Source organism: Epinephelus moara, chromosome 21 (genome assembly GCF_006386435.1).
Source record: "Epinephelus moara isolate mb chromosome 21, YSFRI_EMoa_1.0, whole genome shotgun sequence".
Classification (NCBI taxonomy): domain Eukaryota; kingdom Metazoa; phylum Chordata; class Actinopteri; order Perciformes; family Serranidae; genus Epinephelus; species Epinephelus moara.
In genome coordinates, this window is record NC_065526.1 from 10,975,132 (window position 1) to 10,993,723 (window position 18,592).

Genomic DNA, 18,592 nt, shown 5'->3' on the forward strand with positions numbered 1-18,592 from the left:
GTGGATCTGACTCACAGACTGTGGGGATGCTGAGCAGACAGCCTGTCACTTCAAGCCTTAATAAGAAGTAAACAGGTGAGTTATAAAATAAAGTTAAGCATTTTAACACGGGGGCTCTGTGGGGACTGACTTGCCTTTGGAGCCAGCCTCATGTGGCAGTTTTTGGCACTTGAGCGCTGGCTCAAAGGTTGCTGCTTGGACAAAACACGCAATTTAAATGTGACAAATTGGGCCACTGGAAACTGCATTTGTCATTGTTTTCTGAAATGTTATAGATCGAAAATGAACTGATTAATTGGGATACATTTTGATGGATGAATTGATACTGGAAATAATCGTTAGTGGCAGCCCCTCTATTGTAAGATCAGGACCTGAGATCCAAGATGACTTCATCATCTTCATCCTAAAACATGCAGACACTGCGCTATAATTCTGGAATCATGGCCCATTTAAATGCACACGGCAGCAGGTATACATGGCAGGATCAGCGAGCCGAGCTTCTTCTTTTAATAAATCATCTCACGCCAAGGTCAACATGATGTGAAAATTACAGTCTATGACTGTCTGAAAGGAGTCAAAAAAAAATCCTTTGTTTACTAGCTCTGATTGAAGGTTGGCTCCCAGGACTGCATGTTCTGTTTGCATCCACACACCACACAAGTCTTTCACAAACCACATCCACTCAAACACACACTGGCCTTCGTTGCCATGGCAACTCTGGTTTCAGGATGATTCTAATCAAGCCGCTGATCGTATCAGATACACGTCGTGCCTCGCAGATTGCGTTCAGGTGTCGAGCACACGCCTCTAAAAACACACACACAAAGACCATCAGCGATTACAACACAAACTTCTTTATTTCATTACATAATTTTCAAGGCCAAATCACAAATAAATAAGGTAGGAGACACTTGCAATGGCCCGGCCCGGCTGGCAGGGCCACTTCACCACACAAAACAAGGAGGAGACCACCAAAAACTGGTCAGTAACAAAGATTATTAAATATGTTAACAGGAGACTTTACATCTGTACAATTATTGGTAGTTTGAATGAATTATTGATCCCCTCCACGCTAAAACCTATATAGGTTATTTATTTACAAATGCAAGTGAAAAAAACAAACAAACAAAAAAAAAAAAACAGGAGTGGTCTTTGCACCGCCCACTGCCTTTGCCTTGCTGTTAGTTCAAATGGACGTAGCAGGACGCAGCGCTGTGTGCTATCATGAAACATGGGGGAGTGCTTCACATTCTTAAGACCCCTGAAGACAGCTCATGTGTGTCGGAAGGCAACTAGCTGCCTCTAGCCAGGCAGAGGAAAAGCAGCAAACAGCACAGTAAGCTACTGACGTTCCACTGAAATGTCAGGAGAGAACCGTTAACTAAAAAAAGGAAAGAAAGAAACAAGAAGGGAGGAACGGCCTCACCTGGTCTTGGTGGTGCTGTGTTTGTACATGCTAAAATAACCCTTTAGTAGAGATCTGATAAGAAGTTAGAGTACCTGACTGTACCTTTTTTAGCGCTAAATGCCTTCAGTACAAGCGAAGCATTCCAAGAGGGCAGCTGTGGGAGAGATGACCACTGACTGAGCACAGATAAACTCCTGCCTGTAAACCTAAAGAGAAGAAAGCCTGAAGCGAGGGTGCCACTCGTACTGAGGCTATAGCAACTAATGTACATGAGTTCAAACAAATGGCAGTCGACAGAATCAAAGACCCTTTTTATATACACTGCTCGTACAGTGTCACAAACAAAAATCAATTTGAAGATACAGAACTGCTATGAGGTCTGCTGAGTTTATGCTATATACTCACAATTAAATAAGGAGTGTGTTACTTCAGCCTGGAGCGCCACCCTCTCATTGCTCTCTAAAATATACAGTATATTCAAGTGATTTTGGTACAGTTGCACACTTCATGCGGTTTCTACAAAGCCAAATATAAAATTTATCTCTTTACAGTCTTACTAGAGAGCATTATATTGTTTAGTACAGTATGTTCAAATGGGCTACATCTACACCTCCCTATCAGTGTCTCTCTACCGTCCTCGTATTTATTCCTATGGTTGTGTTCTAGTATGAGTAACAGGCCTAAACATTCATACACTAAGGAGGGGCTGCTGTTGGTGCATCTTTTTTCCTTCCTACATACTTAAGTTTAAAATTTGTTTATAAATATTGCACATTCATTTTGTATTTTATATTTATCAGTTAAAAAAAAAAGGACAAAAGTAACATTTCCTAGATCTATGGCCAGAAAAAATATGCACAGTTGTGCCAAAAAGTAACTAGGAGAGCAACTGCTGAGAGGCTAAGTAACTGTTTCTCTACGCTGCTGAAGTTCCCTTGGAGACATCCATACGGTGCATTGGTCATGACTGGAGTGATACGTGGCAGAAGTGGGGGGTTACAGTATGTGAATGAACCATAGAAATAGAATGACTAGAAAGGACATTCAATAAGCTGCTGTGGTTGTTTGACTAGTTCAAAAGTAAGCAGCAATTGTAAGTTGTAACTGTGACACATCGGCCATCATGTGTGTCACACTCAAGTTTGAGAACTCCCTTTTGGCCTATTCTTACGCCTGTTGTTCTGATAAAATGGAAAAATACAACCGCACACCAACTCAAGTTTCTTTCTTTCACCGAACTAAGATTTCACAAGAAGAAAACACTTCATTCACACTTGACAGAAGCAAAATAAAAACCCCAAACCATCTTGAATAATATTCGTCTTTCACCAACCATGGTCTGATCAAAACGAACCTCCATAAACAGATATCTACATGTGCATGCAGGTATCCGTTTGCAATCCCAGTAAGTTTTAACCCATCACGTGTGATCCAATCTCTGAACCCATCGGCGGTTAGCTTCATCTATAAACAGATATCTGCATTCCTATGACAATATCTGTATATAGAGATCGGCCAAGATGACTGGTGCGCTGAAGAGGAAGCCCAGATATTATATATTTGCTACACTGGATAAGCCTAAAACATTAGCGCTTGCCCCCAGAGGGTTTATCGCCACAAGACAATAGCCGATGGGTTTCAAGATTGGGTTGACATAAACATACACAGTTACAGTTACATATTCTAACAAACACATAATTAATGGCAACAACACACAGAGGGAAATAGTCATATTTTAAAAGTAACAGATTAGTTATTCGAAGACATACTACTCCACTGCTCATTTGGTCATTACGGCAAACCTCACCTTAGTAAAGCCCCGTTTCCACCGAGCAGTATGTTACGCTGCAGTGCAGTTCAGTTCGGTATGGTTTTAAGTTGTGGATGGTACAAATGGAAGCGTTTCGTACTGTTCCCCTTTTTGGTCCCCCCCTCTGTTGGGGTACCGAGCACACAGATCTGGTACTAAAAGGTGGAGCTGTGAACACTGCAGTCTGATTGGTCAGTAGCGGACAGTCACTCTGCTCAGGGCTGAGTTGTGGCTGGTTTTGAAGCTTCTGTAACCACTGTTCATACTGTGAGTTTTATTAGTAAACTGTAACTATAAAATAAAGGATGTTTTGCTGTCTGAGAAAAATAATTCACTGGGCCGACTGTTGGCGACTTTTAAGGTGGAACGTTAACTTGTAATGTTACTCAATGCATGAGCTGACGATGTGAATCCATCAACACACCTTAAATTTCACTGTGACAACTATGACCATCACTTTTTATGACACACACTTTTAGTGATGAGTGGATCTTCAAGTGTTTAAAAATACATATACATTTTGACTGATTATATGAACTGCAGATATCCCAATCCTCTCTCCAAGAAAAAAAAAGCGTAGCAAAGTGTTGTTCCTGTTTGCTACAGCAACACTAAACCCCTGCGCTTGCCTGAGAAGGACTAAATGCATCCCATGGAGAGAGACTCTCACTGCAGCCTGTTCTATTTTGTTCTGAAAATGTCGGCGTGCAGCCTCGTTCTGTGGACGATAAACAAGGTGCAGACTGATAAAGGAGGAAATACAGTGAGTGCTGGACGGAGCCGTGAGTGACAACAACCCCGCCCACATTTAAGGGCACTGTTTGTGGTGGAAACGCTAGGGTCTAGGTACCATGTCTGAAGGGTTATTTTTGGTTCCAAAGGTACTATAATGAAAATGTTTGGCGGAAACGGGGCTTAAGTTTGCGACTTGCCGTAAGTTAATTTGTCATTAAATTAGTTAGCCCGCTAACGTGGTTGCAATGACCATGGCTCTGATCATCCTGCCACGTTGATTTAAATGTCCCTTTAACTCTCATTCTATTTCTATGCAATGAACCAATAAAAAAATAATAAAATAAAAATAATAGGATATAGGTTGGGAGGCATCCAGGGGCTGCAAAGAGATGGGAAAGATAAAGCTGGGGGCAAAGAGCAGGAGTGGATAAAGTCCCTGTGGATGCCTTCCGTGTTGATGTTTGATCCTGCTGCAAAGGCTGAGAGCAGAAGGAAGTGCATTGCTTCTACTGGTCACGTCAGTAAACAAACACACACTCAAGTGTACTAACTTTGGAACACGGGAGAAAAAGACCAAAAAAAAAAGCTCGTAAACACAGCTCGTTAAAATACAATTAGCGTAAACAAATTGGCAATAAAAAACAGGAGGATAAAGAAATACAAACCCTCAGAATATTACACCCATAAAATAACAATAAGAAAAAGTATGAAAACATCTTAATGCTCAATCTCTCATGGCTTTGCAACACCGATTCCTCACACACACACGTAAAAAAAAAGCTCATGAAATGGGTTTCAAAGCTGACAAACCGAACATGAAGGAAACACAGCGACATGTAAAAAAATAATCATGAAAAGATAGAGATCCCTGCATAGATTCCAACCTGAATGTTACTTAAAGCCCGGGAGGGATCCCTCTATCACGCTCATGCTGCCCCGTCTCTCTGCCAGGTATCTGCACTTCAAGTCCACGACCATGCTGAACTGGCGGGGGTGGGGGGGGGGAGGGGGGGGAGGGGGGAGGAGAAGCAACGAACACGGAGCGCTGACATTGATCCACGTCTAGCCTGACATTTGTTTCACTTCGAGTCATGTGGACGTCCTATTTCATGTGCTGCCTCGGTTGTCATAGCAACTCAAAGGGCTGAATCCATCAAAGGGGAATGGGGAGTGTGTCGCACCTTGCACATCCGGCTGGCTCAGTTGTCTGTGAGGGACTTCTGCCTTTTTGGTCTCGACAGAGAGCAATACGCTGGATTCAAGAGTTCTTTCCTCTTTTGATCAAAGCCGAGGAGGAGGTGCATGAGTCGCTTTATGTTCCTGTAATTATATGCGTGTATGTGTGTGTTTGGTAACTGTATCTTAAGTATATAACTCCGAGTACTCCTCGTAGTGGCTTCTGAGCTCCTTGTGTATGTGTGCAAGTATGTACTTGTTGTTTGGATTGTGTTTGTGTGGGTTATTTTCCACCGTACATCCTCTCAATGTCTTCCTGGTAGTGTGATTTGAGCTCCTTGCGTTTTAGCTTGAATGCATCAGTGACCAACCCGGTCTCCGGTGTCCACGGCTCGGCACTCAGACGGATCTTCTTGGGGATCTCGAATCGTTCCATTTTCGCTGGTCAGAGGGAGAGAGCAGAATCACAAGTCAGAGTGACACATACAGTGTAACACTAGTGCAAGTCTGGCACAAGGCAGACGCTGTAACAACCAGTCTGTGAACTGTGAAGTCATGACAGAGAGCACCAGCACCAGCACTACTTTGGTTTTGTTGAGAAGGTTTTATGAGACATTTTGTGCATAGGGACAACTACCACAGACAGGTTTTTTCCACCTACCTGAGAGAGCAGCCTCAGTAAGGATGCGGAGGACCTCTTTCTCCAACAGGGGGTTGTTGCACATCTCCTCCCATGTGCCCGTCACCTGCAGCTGCTCCGCCAGCGCCATTAACTGCTTGTGGTTCGGCACCACGAAGCTGATCACATACGATTGGTCACTGAAAAATAAGTACAAGAGAATTCCACAAGTTAGAAAATAAGACAGAAAATCAGGAAAGACACTGGCTGAAGTGTTGGTGTGCTCGGTGAGACTGAGGTCAAAAGTCTGGAGAAGTCAAAAACAAAAACAGATTCAGAGGGAGTGTGTGCAGGATTTTACCTGTTGGCATAGGCACAGATGTTGTCTATGAGTGAGCAGTTCTTCAAAATAGCCTCCACCTTTCCTAGAGAGACATACTCGCCCGCCTGCAGTTTCACCAGGTCCTTCTTACGGTCTGTTGAAAGAGAACACACATCACTATCCTAATAGATTAAACACTTCCACCACACACACACTCCTCCACTAGCTTGTGGATTTCTTACCGATGATCTTAAGGCATCCGTCAGGTTCGAACTCTCCAATGTCTCCGGTGCAGAACCATCGCTGGCCGCTCTCATCCACAAAGAAGTCCTCACAGTTCTTTGCTTCGTTTTTGTAGTAACCCATCGTTACATTGGGGCCGCCGATCAAAATCTCCCCACGGGGGTTGGGCTTGTCTGTGCTGTAGTAACCACCTGGAGGAGCACAAACCTGATTAGAATATCAGTGCGTTTGTCGGCTTCTTTAAAAGTTGGGCTGTCGCCATTTGACTCACCCTCCTCCCAGTCCTTCAGTGTGATCTCTGAGCAGACCAGTGGAGCACCAACCCGTCCTGTGCTGTAGTCCCAAACTTGGAAAAAAGCAAAGACTCCTGGTAAACGTAGGTTATAACCACAAATCAAGCTCTCTATAGTGTTAATTTGCTCGTCTCTTAAAGGAATACTTCACCCCCAAAATGACCATCTGTGTATACATTATTCACCCCGTGTTAAAGACTTTGTTTTCCCCGCATACCTCCATGGAACGAAGAATCCAAAAACTGAGGAAATTCTTGTTGAATTGAAGTCATAGGGGGCCGCAGTTAAAATAGAAAAACTATATGAAAACATCTGTTTGCAAACTCTCACACAAGTCGTGCAGTATAATCCAAGTCTCATAATACAGGATGAGTAACTGATATGCAAATGGTTGTTTGGTGGGTGAAGTGTTTCTTTAATTTCCCAAAGGGCAGCCAGAACCGCTATTTCACATGTAATTCCACTCTCTTACTCTCGCTGATGGTGCCAGCTCCACAGGTCTCCGTCAGGCCGTAGCCCTGCCCCACGGGGCAGCACAGGCAGATGTTCATGAAGCGCTGTGTGGCAGCTGAGAGTGGAGCTCCGCCAGAAAGCAGCACCCGTGTGTTCCCTCCCAAGAGCGCACGCACCCGTTTGAACACCAGACTGTGTGGGGACGAGGTACCGAAAACAAAAAAAACACAGCATGGAGATGATGAGCGGCTGGAAAAGCTATTCAAACAAAGTTATTCTGCATAACATCCGGATATTGACTTATACTGAAGAATGCCCTGAGCAAACACAGTATCAGAATCAATATTATGCAATGATTCACATCTGCAGGAGAATAATTCTCTTCACCTGTTGACTCAGTGTTAACAAGAATTCACACTAGGTTATGATTAGCCATGTAGTGACAGAGGGTAATGTTTGCTCATACATCACAGGAGAGGTAAACGTCTCAGTTCACGTATACGGGAGTATAATATGTGTTTTACCTGTCACAGAGAGGCGTGCTGTAGCCTCTGGAGATCTGCTCCATCTTGTAGTTGTAGGCCAGCACAAAGAACGTCTTCTGGATTTTGCTCATCTCCTCCACTTTGGTCATCACATTCTTATAGATTCGATCCATGATCTCCTACACATAAAGCTCTCAGTTAATAATTATGACATTTTAAGACTGCAGCTGATATCTGTTATTGACTTTGTGAAGGGACAAAAAGACTCACTGGTACAGCAGCCATGAGGGTAGGTTTCAGCACACTGGTGTCCCCTTTACTGCCCTTCTTTATCTTGGTAGACTGTGAACATGAAACACAACAATCGATTGAGTCTCAGTGACCTACTGACTGTCACTAAGTGTGAAAAAAAAACAACAAAATAAAGTCAAGTCCACGAATGTTTGGTTAAGGGAGCTACAACAGTTTAAAGGGACAGTTCACCGTACGCGGAAAGGACTCCACGGAAGTCCGCGCGGACTCAAAGCGGACGTCCGCAAGCCCTGTGTGCGCAAAGCTCAGATTTTGTGACTCAAAATCAGTGACTGCTGGGCATGTATTTTTCACATTGCAGGGATTTTTCACGGACATTTTTACAGGAAACTCGCGGAAGTGCGCTCAACTATGAAAGCCCGAATGACTGCGGACATTCCTCGCGGAGTCTGCTCCACATAGTACGCCCGAGTATGTTCACTTCAAGGATATGTATTTAAGCCAATCAGAGGCAGCGATTGCATTCCGTACACAAGCACACAGAGAGAGAGAGGGAAAAAACACACGACTTGTCGACTCCTCCCGGGGGGTGTCGACTTGTGCCACTGACGTCGACACATCGACTTTTCTGTTAATGCCCTAGTCCTTACATTAACCTTTCCGTGATATTAGACTACCAGTAATTAGTATCTAATTCCTAAAATGTTGAGGCAGAGGGCACTTGCTGTGGCTCTGGTTGAGGGTGAGAGGCTGTCAGCACATAGTTTGTTGGGCACAGATAAACAGAGATCTGTGTGGGTACATGAGACCCTAAAATGGAGGGTGGATCACAGGGAGTACCACCAGTTGGTCCAGGAGCTTCACCTCAATGATGGATGTTTCCTGGCATATTTCAGGATGACTCAGGGGCAGTTTGACAAACTGCTGTCTATCGTTGGGTCGTATAGCTCTGGGTGTCCAGCAACTACTACCACCAGTTTCTCCTCCATTGTTTATCAACTGTAAACTTGTTGTCGTGACCACCACAGAAGGCCCACCCCTCAAATAATCTGACTGGAGTTGAAGTTTTTTCAACTTGAGGAGTTCAGAGCGCTCCGGCAAAAACACCAGGTGCCTAGAGTGTAGAAATGTGCAGCGCAGCACAAAATACACAAGCAAAAAGCTTCATTCTCATTAAAAACAAACCTTCAAAAAAAAAAAAGCCACCTTCAGCTGCTGAAACACTTCAAAAAATGTACTTTTAATTTGGCGTGAACTGTCCCTTTAAGAAGGACTTAATAAATGCATGAATGATCCTTTCCATCTTAGCTGGAGATACAGACGACATCTTATATATGTGACAAAAAACTGACTGGAACAAAAACAGGTTGGCCACAAGCTGTGTGTGTGTGTTTTTATACACTGACCTGGTCGGCTAGAGTCTGAGGGGAGGAGTAGCCGATGCGACAGCCGTGAGAGATGCACACCAGTTCAGCACTGAGCTCTAAAACGTGTGCCAGCGGCAGGTAGCCAATATAGGTGTCTGTTTCACTGCCAGCACAGAAATAACAGCAGGTTAATTTCCATAATATACACAGAAAAGAACATAATGAGGCGGTGTTAATTGAGTATGTGAGGAAAGATGTGACAGTGCATGTGTTTCATAAGCAGTACAGAGACAAGGAGGAGAATGATATGTTGGTAGATCTGGAGAGCTGCAGAACGCTAATTTGCTTTTATTAAGATAGTGAAGGCATAACCCTCCCTCCTCTCCGTCTGATTGGCTCATATACGTTGCCTATTGTTAGTTGGGCTGGCCAGGGCTCGGCATGACAAGTGAGACTGGTTATAGTCAAGGTAAGAGTATAGGTGTAAGCCAATCAGAGGCAGGGTAAAGCAGAGGTGGGCCGGTCATGCCTTCACCATTTTGAGAAAAATAAATCTGCCTGCGGAAGACAAGAAAAAGAGACAAAGTCAATCTGATATTGGCGTACTTGAGGTTAGGGATTCGCTCAGCCATGCCAGTGATGCCAGCAATGATGTTGCCATGGGAGATCATGACACCCTTGGGGATGCCTGTGGAGCCGCTGGTGTACATGATGACCGCGATGTCCAAGGGCTCTGGCTGTCTGCGGTCTACTGCGACTGCAGAGACAGAAGAGCAGAGGGCTGATGGTTAGACAGGAACACCACAAACATTATTAGTCAAACAGAGTTCCCACACCTTCTTAAACGTCAAACACAGCATAGTCTGAGATAAGGATCAAGGTTAATTACTGTTACGACACCAAGAATTTTTTTAACGAGAATTAGCGGGCTTTACAGGAGCTCACAGACAACAATTAAAAAGAGAGAAAGCTGCGTGAATGCATGCACACTTCTCAATTGTGCTGTGTTACAGTGACAATATCAAAATAACTTTAATTTCTATTATTGCACAGAATATAGAAATTCAAGCACTTTCAATGACTCATAGGAACACCCTGGTTGCAATAAGTTATTATGAAGAAACGACTGTTTAATTGAGTGGAGAAAAAAGTAAAAAATTTTTTTACCCATTTCTAACAACTGTATGCTGTGAAAGGGTCTGAATATTTTTTGTGGGGCTTCCACTAATGACAGATTTCATCATCATTTGATTACTTTCTCAATTTAAGTGGGATTTATACTTGTGCATCAGCTCTATGCAGAGCCTACGCCGTAGCCTACACAAATGGCCTACGCTGTTGTGAGCATTTATACTTGTGCGGTGGTGTCTTTATCACTCTGCAGTTACACCTCCACAACACTAGTTGGCAGTGAGGTTTCTGTGAAGTGCTGTAAAGTTGAGTTGATTCAAAACACACATTAAACATGACTTAATAGAGACAATTTCAAACACAAGCACACAAATCAGCTTCACTATAACTCGCAGCATTCACAGACAAAGCACTTGTCTTTATCTGGACACATTTTCCCCACAAACACAACAAGCTAATATTTTTAGCACACGCCTATGGAATTTTACATTGTATAAATTAGCCTAGCAAATAGCGGACTTTTCCCCTTCCTTTTCCTTTATCAATATTCGGCTCCATTACAGCTTACAAGGTTCACCGACAAAACAACTGTCTTACACAACACGTTTTCCAAACAAATGTAACATGCTAACGTTATTAGCACAAGCCTATGGCATTTTACATTGTATAAATTAGCCTAGCAAATAGCGGCGATTTCCTCTGCTCATATGAGGCCAGGATAAATCTATGTGATTGTGAATTAAACAGTGTGCTCTATTTGCAGTATCCAATCTATTATATTCCAGTGTTTTCTTTATCAAATACTATTTGAAGAAAATTATAAAAGACGGCTTAAGTGATAGCTGTTCCACAAATATAATTCCTGTTTCCCTTAATTTTCCTGAAAAGCCAACTAATGTCATTATGGCATTGTTGGCGAGTGGTGATTTGACCTCTTGCTGACTCCCTCATGCACAGCACATTACTGCAATTACACATCAGGGTGTTGGCTTTGTATTAAGCCTCTGTCAGTGTACTTCCATTTCCCCCCCCCAACCAAATTAGAAAACCTTTTTAATCACACTGCACAAATACTAACTGTTTTCAGGCTTGGATCCCATCTCCTTCACAGCGTCCATGTTGTACACCATGATGCCTCTGGGGATGTTTGGCCAGCTTGTGGGTTTACAGTCAACTACAATGATGTACTGCAGCCTCGGCACATCGCACAGTATGGCCTGGGACACGGAGGAGGATGTAGGAGGGAGAGAGGAGTGAGTAAGAGGAGAAAAGTAATTATGCAAATAGAAGCAAGCTTCTTATCAAGCCCTAATGTTACACAGAGTAAACAACCTGCACAGCCTTGTTTAACACGGCTGACATGACACAGACAGAAGCGGGTACCTTGAGACGGCTCTGCAGCAGGTTATTGCTCGTGATGATGTGCGTGATGCCGGTCTCGTTCAGGCCGTGGGCAATGGCCGTGGGTCCGAGAGTGGCGTACAGGGTCACAACTGTCAAATTAAAATCCAGCCAAGTGGGTCAGTCATCTCGAGTGCATCACAGTAGGCTGTCTGAATAACATACATGTTTGATGTTCCGTCACTCACGTGGGAAATTGTACATGAAGCAGGCTTGTGCCGCCACGATCCACTCCGCTCTGGTCTCACAGAAGATGGCGATGTTACACTGGGGCCTCTGGCCGAGTGCTGCCAGACCACTGCCAAAACACTTTGCTGCCTCGTACGCTTCCTCGTATGACAGCCAGTTATAGTTCCCTAGAATAACCTGCACACAACATGCAGCAATATTCAGGATTATTTCCACACAACACACCAAACAACATGAAAACTGACGTATATGCAAACACACAGCTTCAAAGCATCTTTTCAGAAGCAGTTTAAGTCAATATAAAAATATGAAGAGTATACTTTAATGATTTTAAGGACATAACACCCATGATATGAGCACTGTTTATCTGCATTATACTTTAAAAAAGGTAATATGAAACACCAACACTGAATCTGACAGAGGTCTGATGTTGTTGCTGGTACACCACCGCCCTTCATAGGCAGTCATTCAGCGCCATCTACAGGGCTTTTGCAGCCACGCAGGTTTTAATGAGGAGGCTCTCAGCTGTGAGACAAAGCACCAGAAACACTGCTGCTCTTCCACCCACATCCCTCACACTGTGCACAGTGGCAGACTGCGCTGTCAGCCCAACAGACACAAGTGAACTTCCTGTAATCCCACAGACTCACCTAAATTTATACCACTCTCAACCTACATGTGAAGAGCAGTACCACCCACTGACTATGTCCTAGTTCCTGACAATGGAGGTGCGTCGATTTCCAGTTTTGCCGGTCCGGTCCAGTGTGCGAGCTTAAACCAGTTGAACTGGCATTTGTCATAATGACACGCTATGGAAAATTGAAAAGTAACTTACATCCGCAACCTGCGCCAATGACACTGAATCCAAGTTGTGCTGCATTATTAATAAGCAACATCCCATTGGATTACCACAATATTATACTTGTTTATAAAAGGAAAAATGGAGCCACTGGTGTCTAGACCACGTGCAATTCACTGCCGAGCGGGGGCCTGCAACATGAAGGAGATCAAGAGTTTGTTTACTAGAAAGTTCATGTGTTTTTTGGGGTGATGAGACGACATGGCAGAGTTAGTGGGTCTGTACCATTACAATGAGTAGGTGGAGTCTGCGCACCATTTGATGGGTATTGTAGCCAGGCGATCAGCCGACTATGCCACTAAATTTGAGTGGTGACAGAAGCGTATACGTCACCACGACCACATGGCTCATACTAACACGAACAAATCAAGGTAGATTTATAAGATAGAGAACGTCACTGTCCATGCAGGCAATTGTTTGTCTACAAAAGCTACCATGGCTTTTGCCCATAGGCAACGTCATTGTCAGCTGACCATCACGTGGTCGCTGCCCCTGGTTCACAGATTACACTCCATTAAAAGAGCTTTCCTGGCTGGTATGTGTTAAGCAGTGCACCGGCGCACTGAAACGGAGTGAACTCAGTCTCTCCAAAAAAGTAAAACTGCACCAGTGTGGCAACATTTTGGATATGTCACCAAGAGGTGTCCTAACTGGCAGCGAGCGAGACAGTGCGCCGTTTTGAGCTAAACTTTGTAGGATGTTTCTAATTATTCCTGTCGCTCACTTTGAAAGCGCTGCAGTGGACGAGGAATGGCTGACTCCTGAAGTTGAAATGAAGAGTCATCTATAGGATAACTACAAAAACCTTAATAAAGTGGCAGCTGGTTGGAGGGAGATCAGGGAGGTGAAAGTTTCAGTATACCGGTTTGTTCTGGTGTGTTTTGGCTTATCATCAACCCAGTTCGAAAATTTTGTACAACCCAACCCTACCTGACAAACCAAACATTTAAAAGAAATGCAGGTGATACACAATCTTTCCCAGTGCACAAGACTAACAGGTCTGTGACTCACCTTTTTGAAGACCTTGCCATTAGGCTGGATCTCATCCTCCTCACTGAGCACCTCCCTGGTGCCCAGACAGTCTCTCTGCGGAAACCGACTGGCAGCAAATTCAAACATTTTGTCCAGGGTGTCCACCCCAGGGTGCAGCCATGCCACCAGCTTCTCTTGACTGTTGATGGCCCTGTACGGCCCGGCTGGGTGTCCGCTAACTGAGCGCGCCTTGATCCGACGAGCCCGTTCCAAGTTGGTGCCAGCTCCGGAGAAAAAGTACCAGGGTATGAAGGTGATGACGGAGTAGACCCAGACCACCGAGCGGAACACCTGCAGCAGCAGGGGGTTCAAATCCTCCTTCAACTTCATCTTTGAGGATGAAGTCAGCGCTGGAGATGAATCGAGCCAGACAAGCAATGGTACGCTGCGCTGGTCACTGCTCTGGCTGAAGATAACAGGCGGTGCTTCTTTGGTGCAGCAAAACAACCAGACCTGCAACACAGAGACAGAACACGAAACTTTAGTAGTCTGGAATAAAAGAAGAATCAGCACATTTTAAACTATCAAGATGCAGAAAATCTACTGCCTCCTGGTAAAAGCATCTTTGCCTTCCTGCAGATCATCTCTGCCTATCTCACCAGATCTGCTGGCCCTGCTGCACAGACCCAACCTCACAGAGACAATACAACACTTAACATCATCAAGATTTAATAAAAGTGCCGAAATGATTAGTTAATCAGATGATAAGTTGAAAGACGTGAAAATTTGCTGTTTTCATTTCGTTTCATTAAAGAAAACATTGCCCCTCTCACACCATGACGAGGCATAATAATGTTTGCAAATCCAATATTATAGCTCTCTTGTTTGACTGTACTCCAAAAACCCCTGGATCAAATCCGACCGTCTCCCAGAGCTCAGCTATTCTAGTGCATCCTCAGGGCCAGAGTGTAATTTGCATTGTGGCCCTGTTGCCACTGAGCCAGAGCATGCAAGAACTAGCAGCAGTGACTCACTCTGCAGCTTGGAACAAGAGGTCCAGGGGGTCACAAGGGAGACCGGCATAACCTGGCCAGCTAATATAACAGCACTGAGAAGAATCTAACACTGACCGCTGATGTGGGCCTGCACCTATGTAAACACAAGCTGCAGGAACCAACCTAAATATTCCTTCCTATATGTCTAGCGGCACATCCGAGAACACTTAAGGAAGTTCTTAGCTAAAAAAAACAAATATTCTTTTCCTGTAGCATGCTACACCTCAAAGGTAAACAGAGACACGTGGGCAGAATCTCAGTTAGACTGTGAGTCCTTAGCGAGTGTCCAATTAGGCTATCCAACACCGGTCCCCTGCACTGCACCACAATCTTATGCTCCAGTAGGGACTGTGACACTGTTTTATGGCCATTGGCCAGTATTATATTACACTGCAGGGGCTGATTTGGTCTCACACAACAATAGATGATTGCCTCTCACCATCATTTGAAAGTTATGGAGTCCCATTTGTGCCAAAATTATGTCTATTAACGTTGAACTCTACTTCAGTTGTGACAAAAATGTTTTGCCAATGTGTTTGTGTCAATTGCTCAGGTGACAAAACATTCCTCAATTCAACTTTACACTGTACTTGTGTCATCTTGTTGTGCTCCCTGTCATTTCACTGTTTTATTTTACGTGTCGACCACATGTGTATTCCTCCCTGTCCTTTGACTGTCATCATGTGTGGTACAACTGTGTTGTTGTGAATGATGTCCCGATGCGTCATTGTCCCTGTCGTTGGACTGTCGGTTTGCATTTTGTCCTGACGTATCGTCTGATTGTGTTGTGATGAATGTCGCACTGCTATCGCGATAACCGCAATATTGCAATACCACGCTACGGACAAGCTAACTGCAGTGGATGACAGACAACCGCCCCAACTGCTATGTTTATGTTTTTCCTATTTTCCATGGGAGTGTTGCATATTTAAACTCTGATATAAATGCTAGTAGTATGCAAAAAGGCGCTGAGCATCTATTCTGCACTGAACACTGCTCGTTTGCTGCTTTTTTCTGGTCCAGAGACATTTTTACTTCCATAGATATTCTGTATCATAGTAACCAGGCACAACCAGTGTCACAGATGAAAAAATGCAGCCCCCCCCCCCCCCATTGCACCTCATCGCCTCTCTGTGTTTACTCTGCATTAAACGATGAACAAGTGTTTAATTTGTTTTACAAATGTGTCATTTTTGTCAGTCAAAAAGCAACAATACACCTAATAACAGCCTTTCATTAAAGATTATTTACAAAACACTACAATCAGGATAAATGAAGTAATTTGCAAAAACAGCAAATAATGACAGTGACACCACATATCTCGCTGTTGAGCCACACTTGATCACCGCAGGGGAAATTCCTTCACTGTGAGGGCCCTTTATCGTTCTGCCTGCACTTAACAGTGTTGTTGAATGTCATAGTTGTGGTTTCTTCTACCAAACCTGATTTTAGCCTTACTGTACTGTACTGTACTGTACAAAAAGTGCAATGGGTTCACATAAAAGTAAATAGGCACATGGCAACCATAAAACAGCAAAATTACAAGGAGAACAACACATCTTCTGGTGGCGCTGCTCTGCTCGCGACCCGGACTCTGTTGCAGCTGCTTTCTGCCTTCTTTAATTGTTTTTTTTAATTCATCTAAAATTATGTGGAGGCAACCTAAATTTGGATTTTAAATAAGGTTGCTTGATGCTTTGGGGTGGTGTGTTTTCCTCATGGGGCTCTGTGCAATACATGAGTGGCTGATGTGAAATACTGTTAATGTAGTGTGTGTTTGTATGTTGTTTTTTATGGTGTATGCTTTTCATTTCTTCTGGATGATTACTGTAAGGCAGCAATACTTGTGCAGCTCCTGAGTCCGAGTCAGATTTCCCTATGGGGACAATAAAGTTTATCATGTTATATTGTGTTCTTTATCAGGATGGCAAGCAGAACAACACAGTGAAACGACAGAGAGGACGACACATCTGGTTGACACACAGAAAGGTGAGCAATCAAAAGAAAGAAAATCAGTTGCAGTGCAGCTGAAAGTTCAGTCGACGTAGACGGTGCACATGTGACATATTTCTGGCACAAATGAAACCCCATACAAAGTGAGCACATTGGTACGTCCGCCCATATCCATTATAAAATTGTATTTTTATATAGTGCTGCTGGGTAAAATGAGAACGCAAGCAGCAGCTGCTTTTACTGTCAAGCATTTATCCTAATACACATTGCACAAACCCTCTCAACGTTTCACCTGTTTTGCAGCAGCTCACATACCAAAAACCAACCGACATAATCAGACTGTAATTGGGCCTCGCAGACACACAAAGAAGTCACAGCCGCTGGCACATCAGGAGGTTGAAAACTCACTCTGTGTCTGTTTAACACTTGCAACACCGGTTGAGTCACTGTGTGCTTTGATAAAGTACACACACACCTGTACCCTGTAGCTATTGCAGCAACACCACGGATGATAAAGATTACACAAAGCTCATTAGAAAACAATGTAATTAGAATATAACACACTATTATGACAACTAACCACATATTCATCTTCACAATCAACACTATCACTATGACTGTAATGCCGGCTCATCTGTGCAGGGCTGTCATGCCACAAAACTGGCAGGTGCATATTGTTTAAAAAGCAGTATAACTCAAACACACATACAAACAGATGCGTAAAGGGTTTGGTATGCACTCAAGTGTTGAGCAAAGGTGGAAACTGGGCTTCTGCCAATATACTTCACACTAGAGATAAAGACCACAGTTTAAGACAGCTTTTCAGATTAATAATCCATAATGATTTGATATATCTATATAGCTATAATTTGATACTAAATATAGTTCATGCAAATTGCAAGTGTCTGAGTGAGCATCAGGACAACAGGATGATGCTGAATTATAAATCTGTGCCTCTATCACTGAAATCTGGACATCATTTCACGCATTTTCACCAACTAATCGTTTGCAGTTGAATCAGAAAATGTGTCACCATAGGCTATATATCCTCCTTAAGCTCGGACTGTTATATTATTACTATTATATTTGTCCTTCCTATGTGAAATGTCGTGTCGATGTTTTGATTTCTGTGTCCTTATCTCATATATCCTCTGCCAACGTCAGATAAGATCAGGACACACTGTTGTTATGATAACCCGTGCATAATTGTAGATATTATGTACGATACAACCAAAGCCTGACTATGTAAGCAGTCTGTTTTCTAATCAGCTAATATGAGGACATTTTCCACCCCGCAGGCTCCGTCTTTGAAGCTATTCAAAGCTAGCAAAGCAGCATCAAGATTAGCAGCTAGCGGCTAGCTCGAAGACGCGCTAGCAGCTAGCATGTAGCACCTCAGCTAACCACCGCAGCCGCTGCTGGCCCGCTGCTGCAGCAAAATCAGTCTATTTATTAATATTCTGTGATGAATTAAAAGGCGACACAAGCCTCGTATTGCTCACACATTAACGACACAGTCGAGGCGATGTGCCGCGTTGCCGAGCGAGCCGGCTAACCGTCAGTTAACAGCCATCAACATCTGCAAAGCGTTCACACAGCCATACATTCTCACCTCTTTTCTCAACCGCAACGTCTGAGCCGCTGCAGGATTGGATCAAGTCTTTTTTATCCTTGTAACCACAGCTCTGACATTATACTGATGTCATCTGTTAACTGTGTGTGTTTGCTTATAAAGCACAGCCGCCGCTCTGTCACAAAACGGATATAAAATTGAGTAAAATTGTAAATCTAAGCATCGCCGGGCCAGTGCTGCCAGCCCGGAAGCAAGTGTGTGACGTCAGGACATTTCCCAGTCAGGGATTGGAGCGC

The 18,592-nt window shown here is 43.7% G+C and overlaps 1 protein-coding gene across 1 annotated transcript; it reads right to left on the bottom strand.

The window, feature by feature from the left end:
• Positions 1–833: 833 nt before the first annotated feature.
• On the bottom strand, positions 834–18,546 carry acsl3b (acyl-CoA synthetase long chain family member 3b). The gene is made up of 15 exons (XM_050032743.1): positions 18,336–18,546; positions 13,755–14,228; positions 11,884–12,061; positions 11,678–11,787; positions 11,373–11,511; positions 9,770–9,920; positions 9,203–9,326; positions 7,815–7,886; positions 7,584–7,723; positions 7,079–7,251; positions 6,585–6,659; positions 6,313–6,504; positions 6,110–6,224; positions 5,791–5,948; positions 834–5,570 (listed from the first exon to the last, which is right to left on the bottom strand). The coding sequence occupies exons 2-15, from the start codon at positions 14,103–14,105 to the stop codon at positions 5,413–5,415; spliced, it is 2,136 nt and encodes a 711-aa protein (XP_049888700.1). The 5' UTR covers positions 14,106–14,228; positions 18,336–18,546; the 3' UTR covers positions 834–5,412.
• Between the last annotated feature and the right edge of the window lie 46 nt (positions 18,547–18,592).

Excerpts from the sequence above, each read along its gene's own strand:
- acsl3b (XM_050032743.1), bottom strand. The coding sequence starts at position 14,105 with ATGAAGTTGAAGGAGGATTTGAACCCCCTGCTGCTGCAGGTGTTCCGC. Across the intron at positions 11,788-11,883 it reads CTTCATGTACAATTTCCCAC|TTGTGACCCTGTACGCCACT; the intron begins GTGAGTGACGGA and ends TTAATTTGACAG. Across the intron at positions 11,512-11,677 it reads TGCTGCAGAGCCGTCTCAAG|GCCATACTGTGCGATGTGCC; the intron begins GTACCCGCTTCT and ends TCCGTGTCCCAG.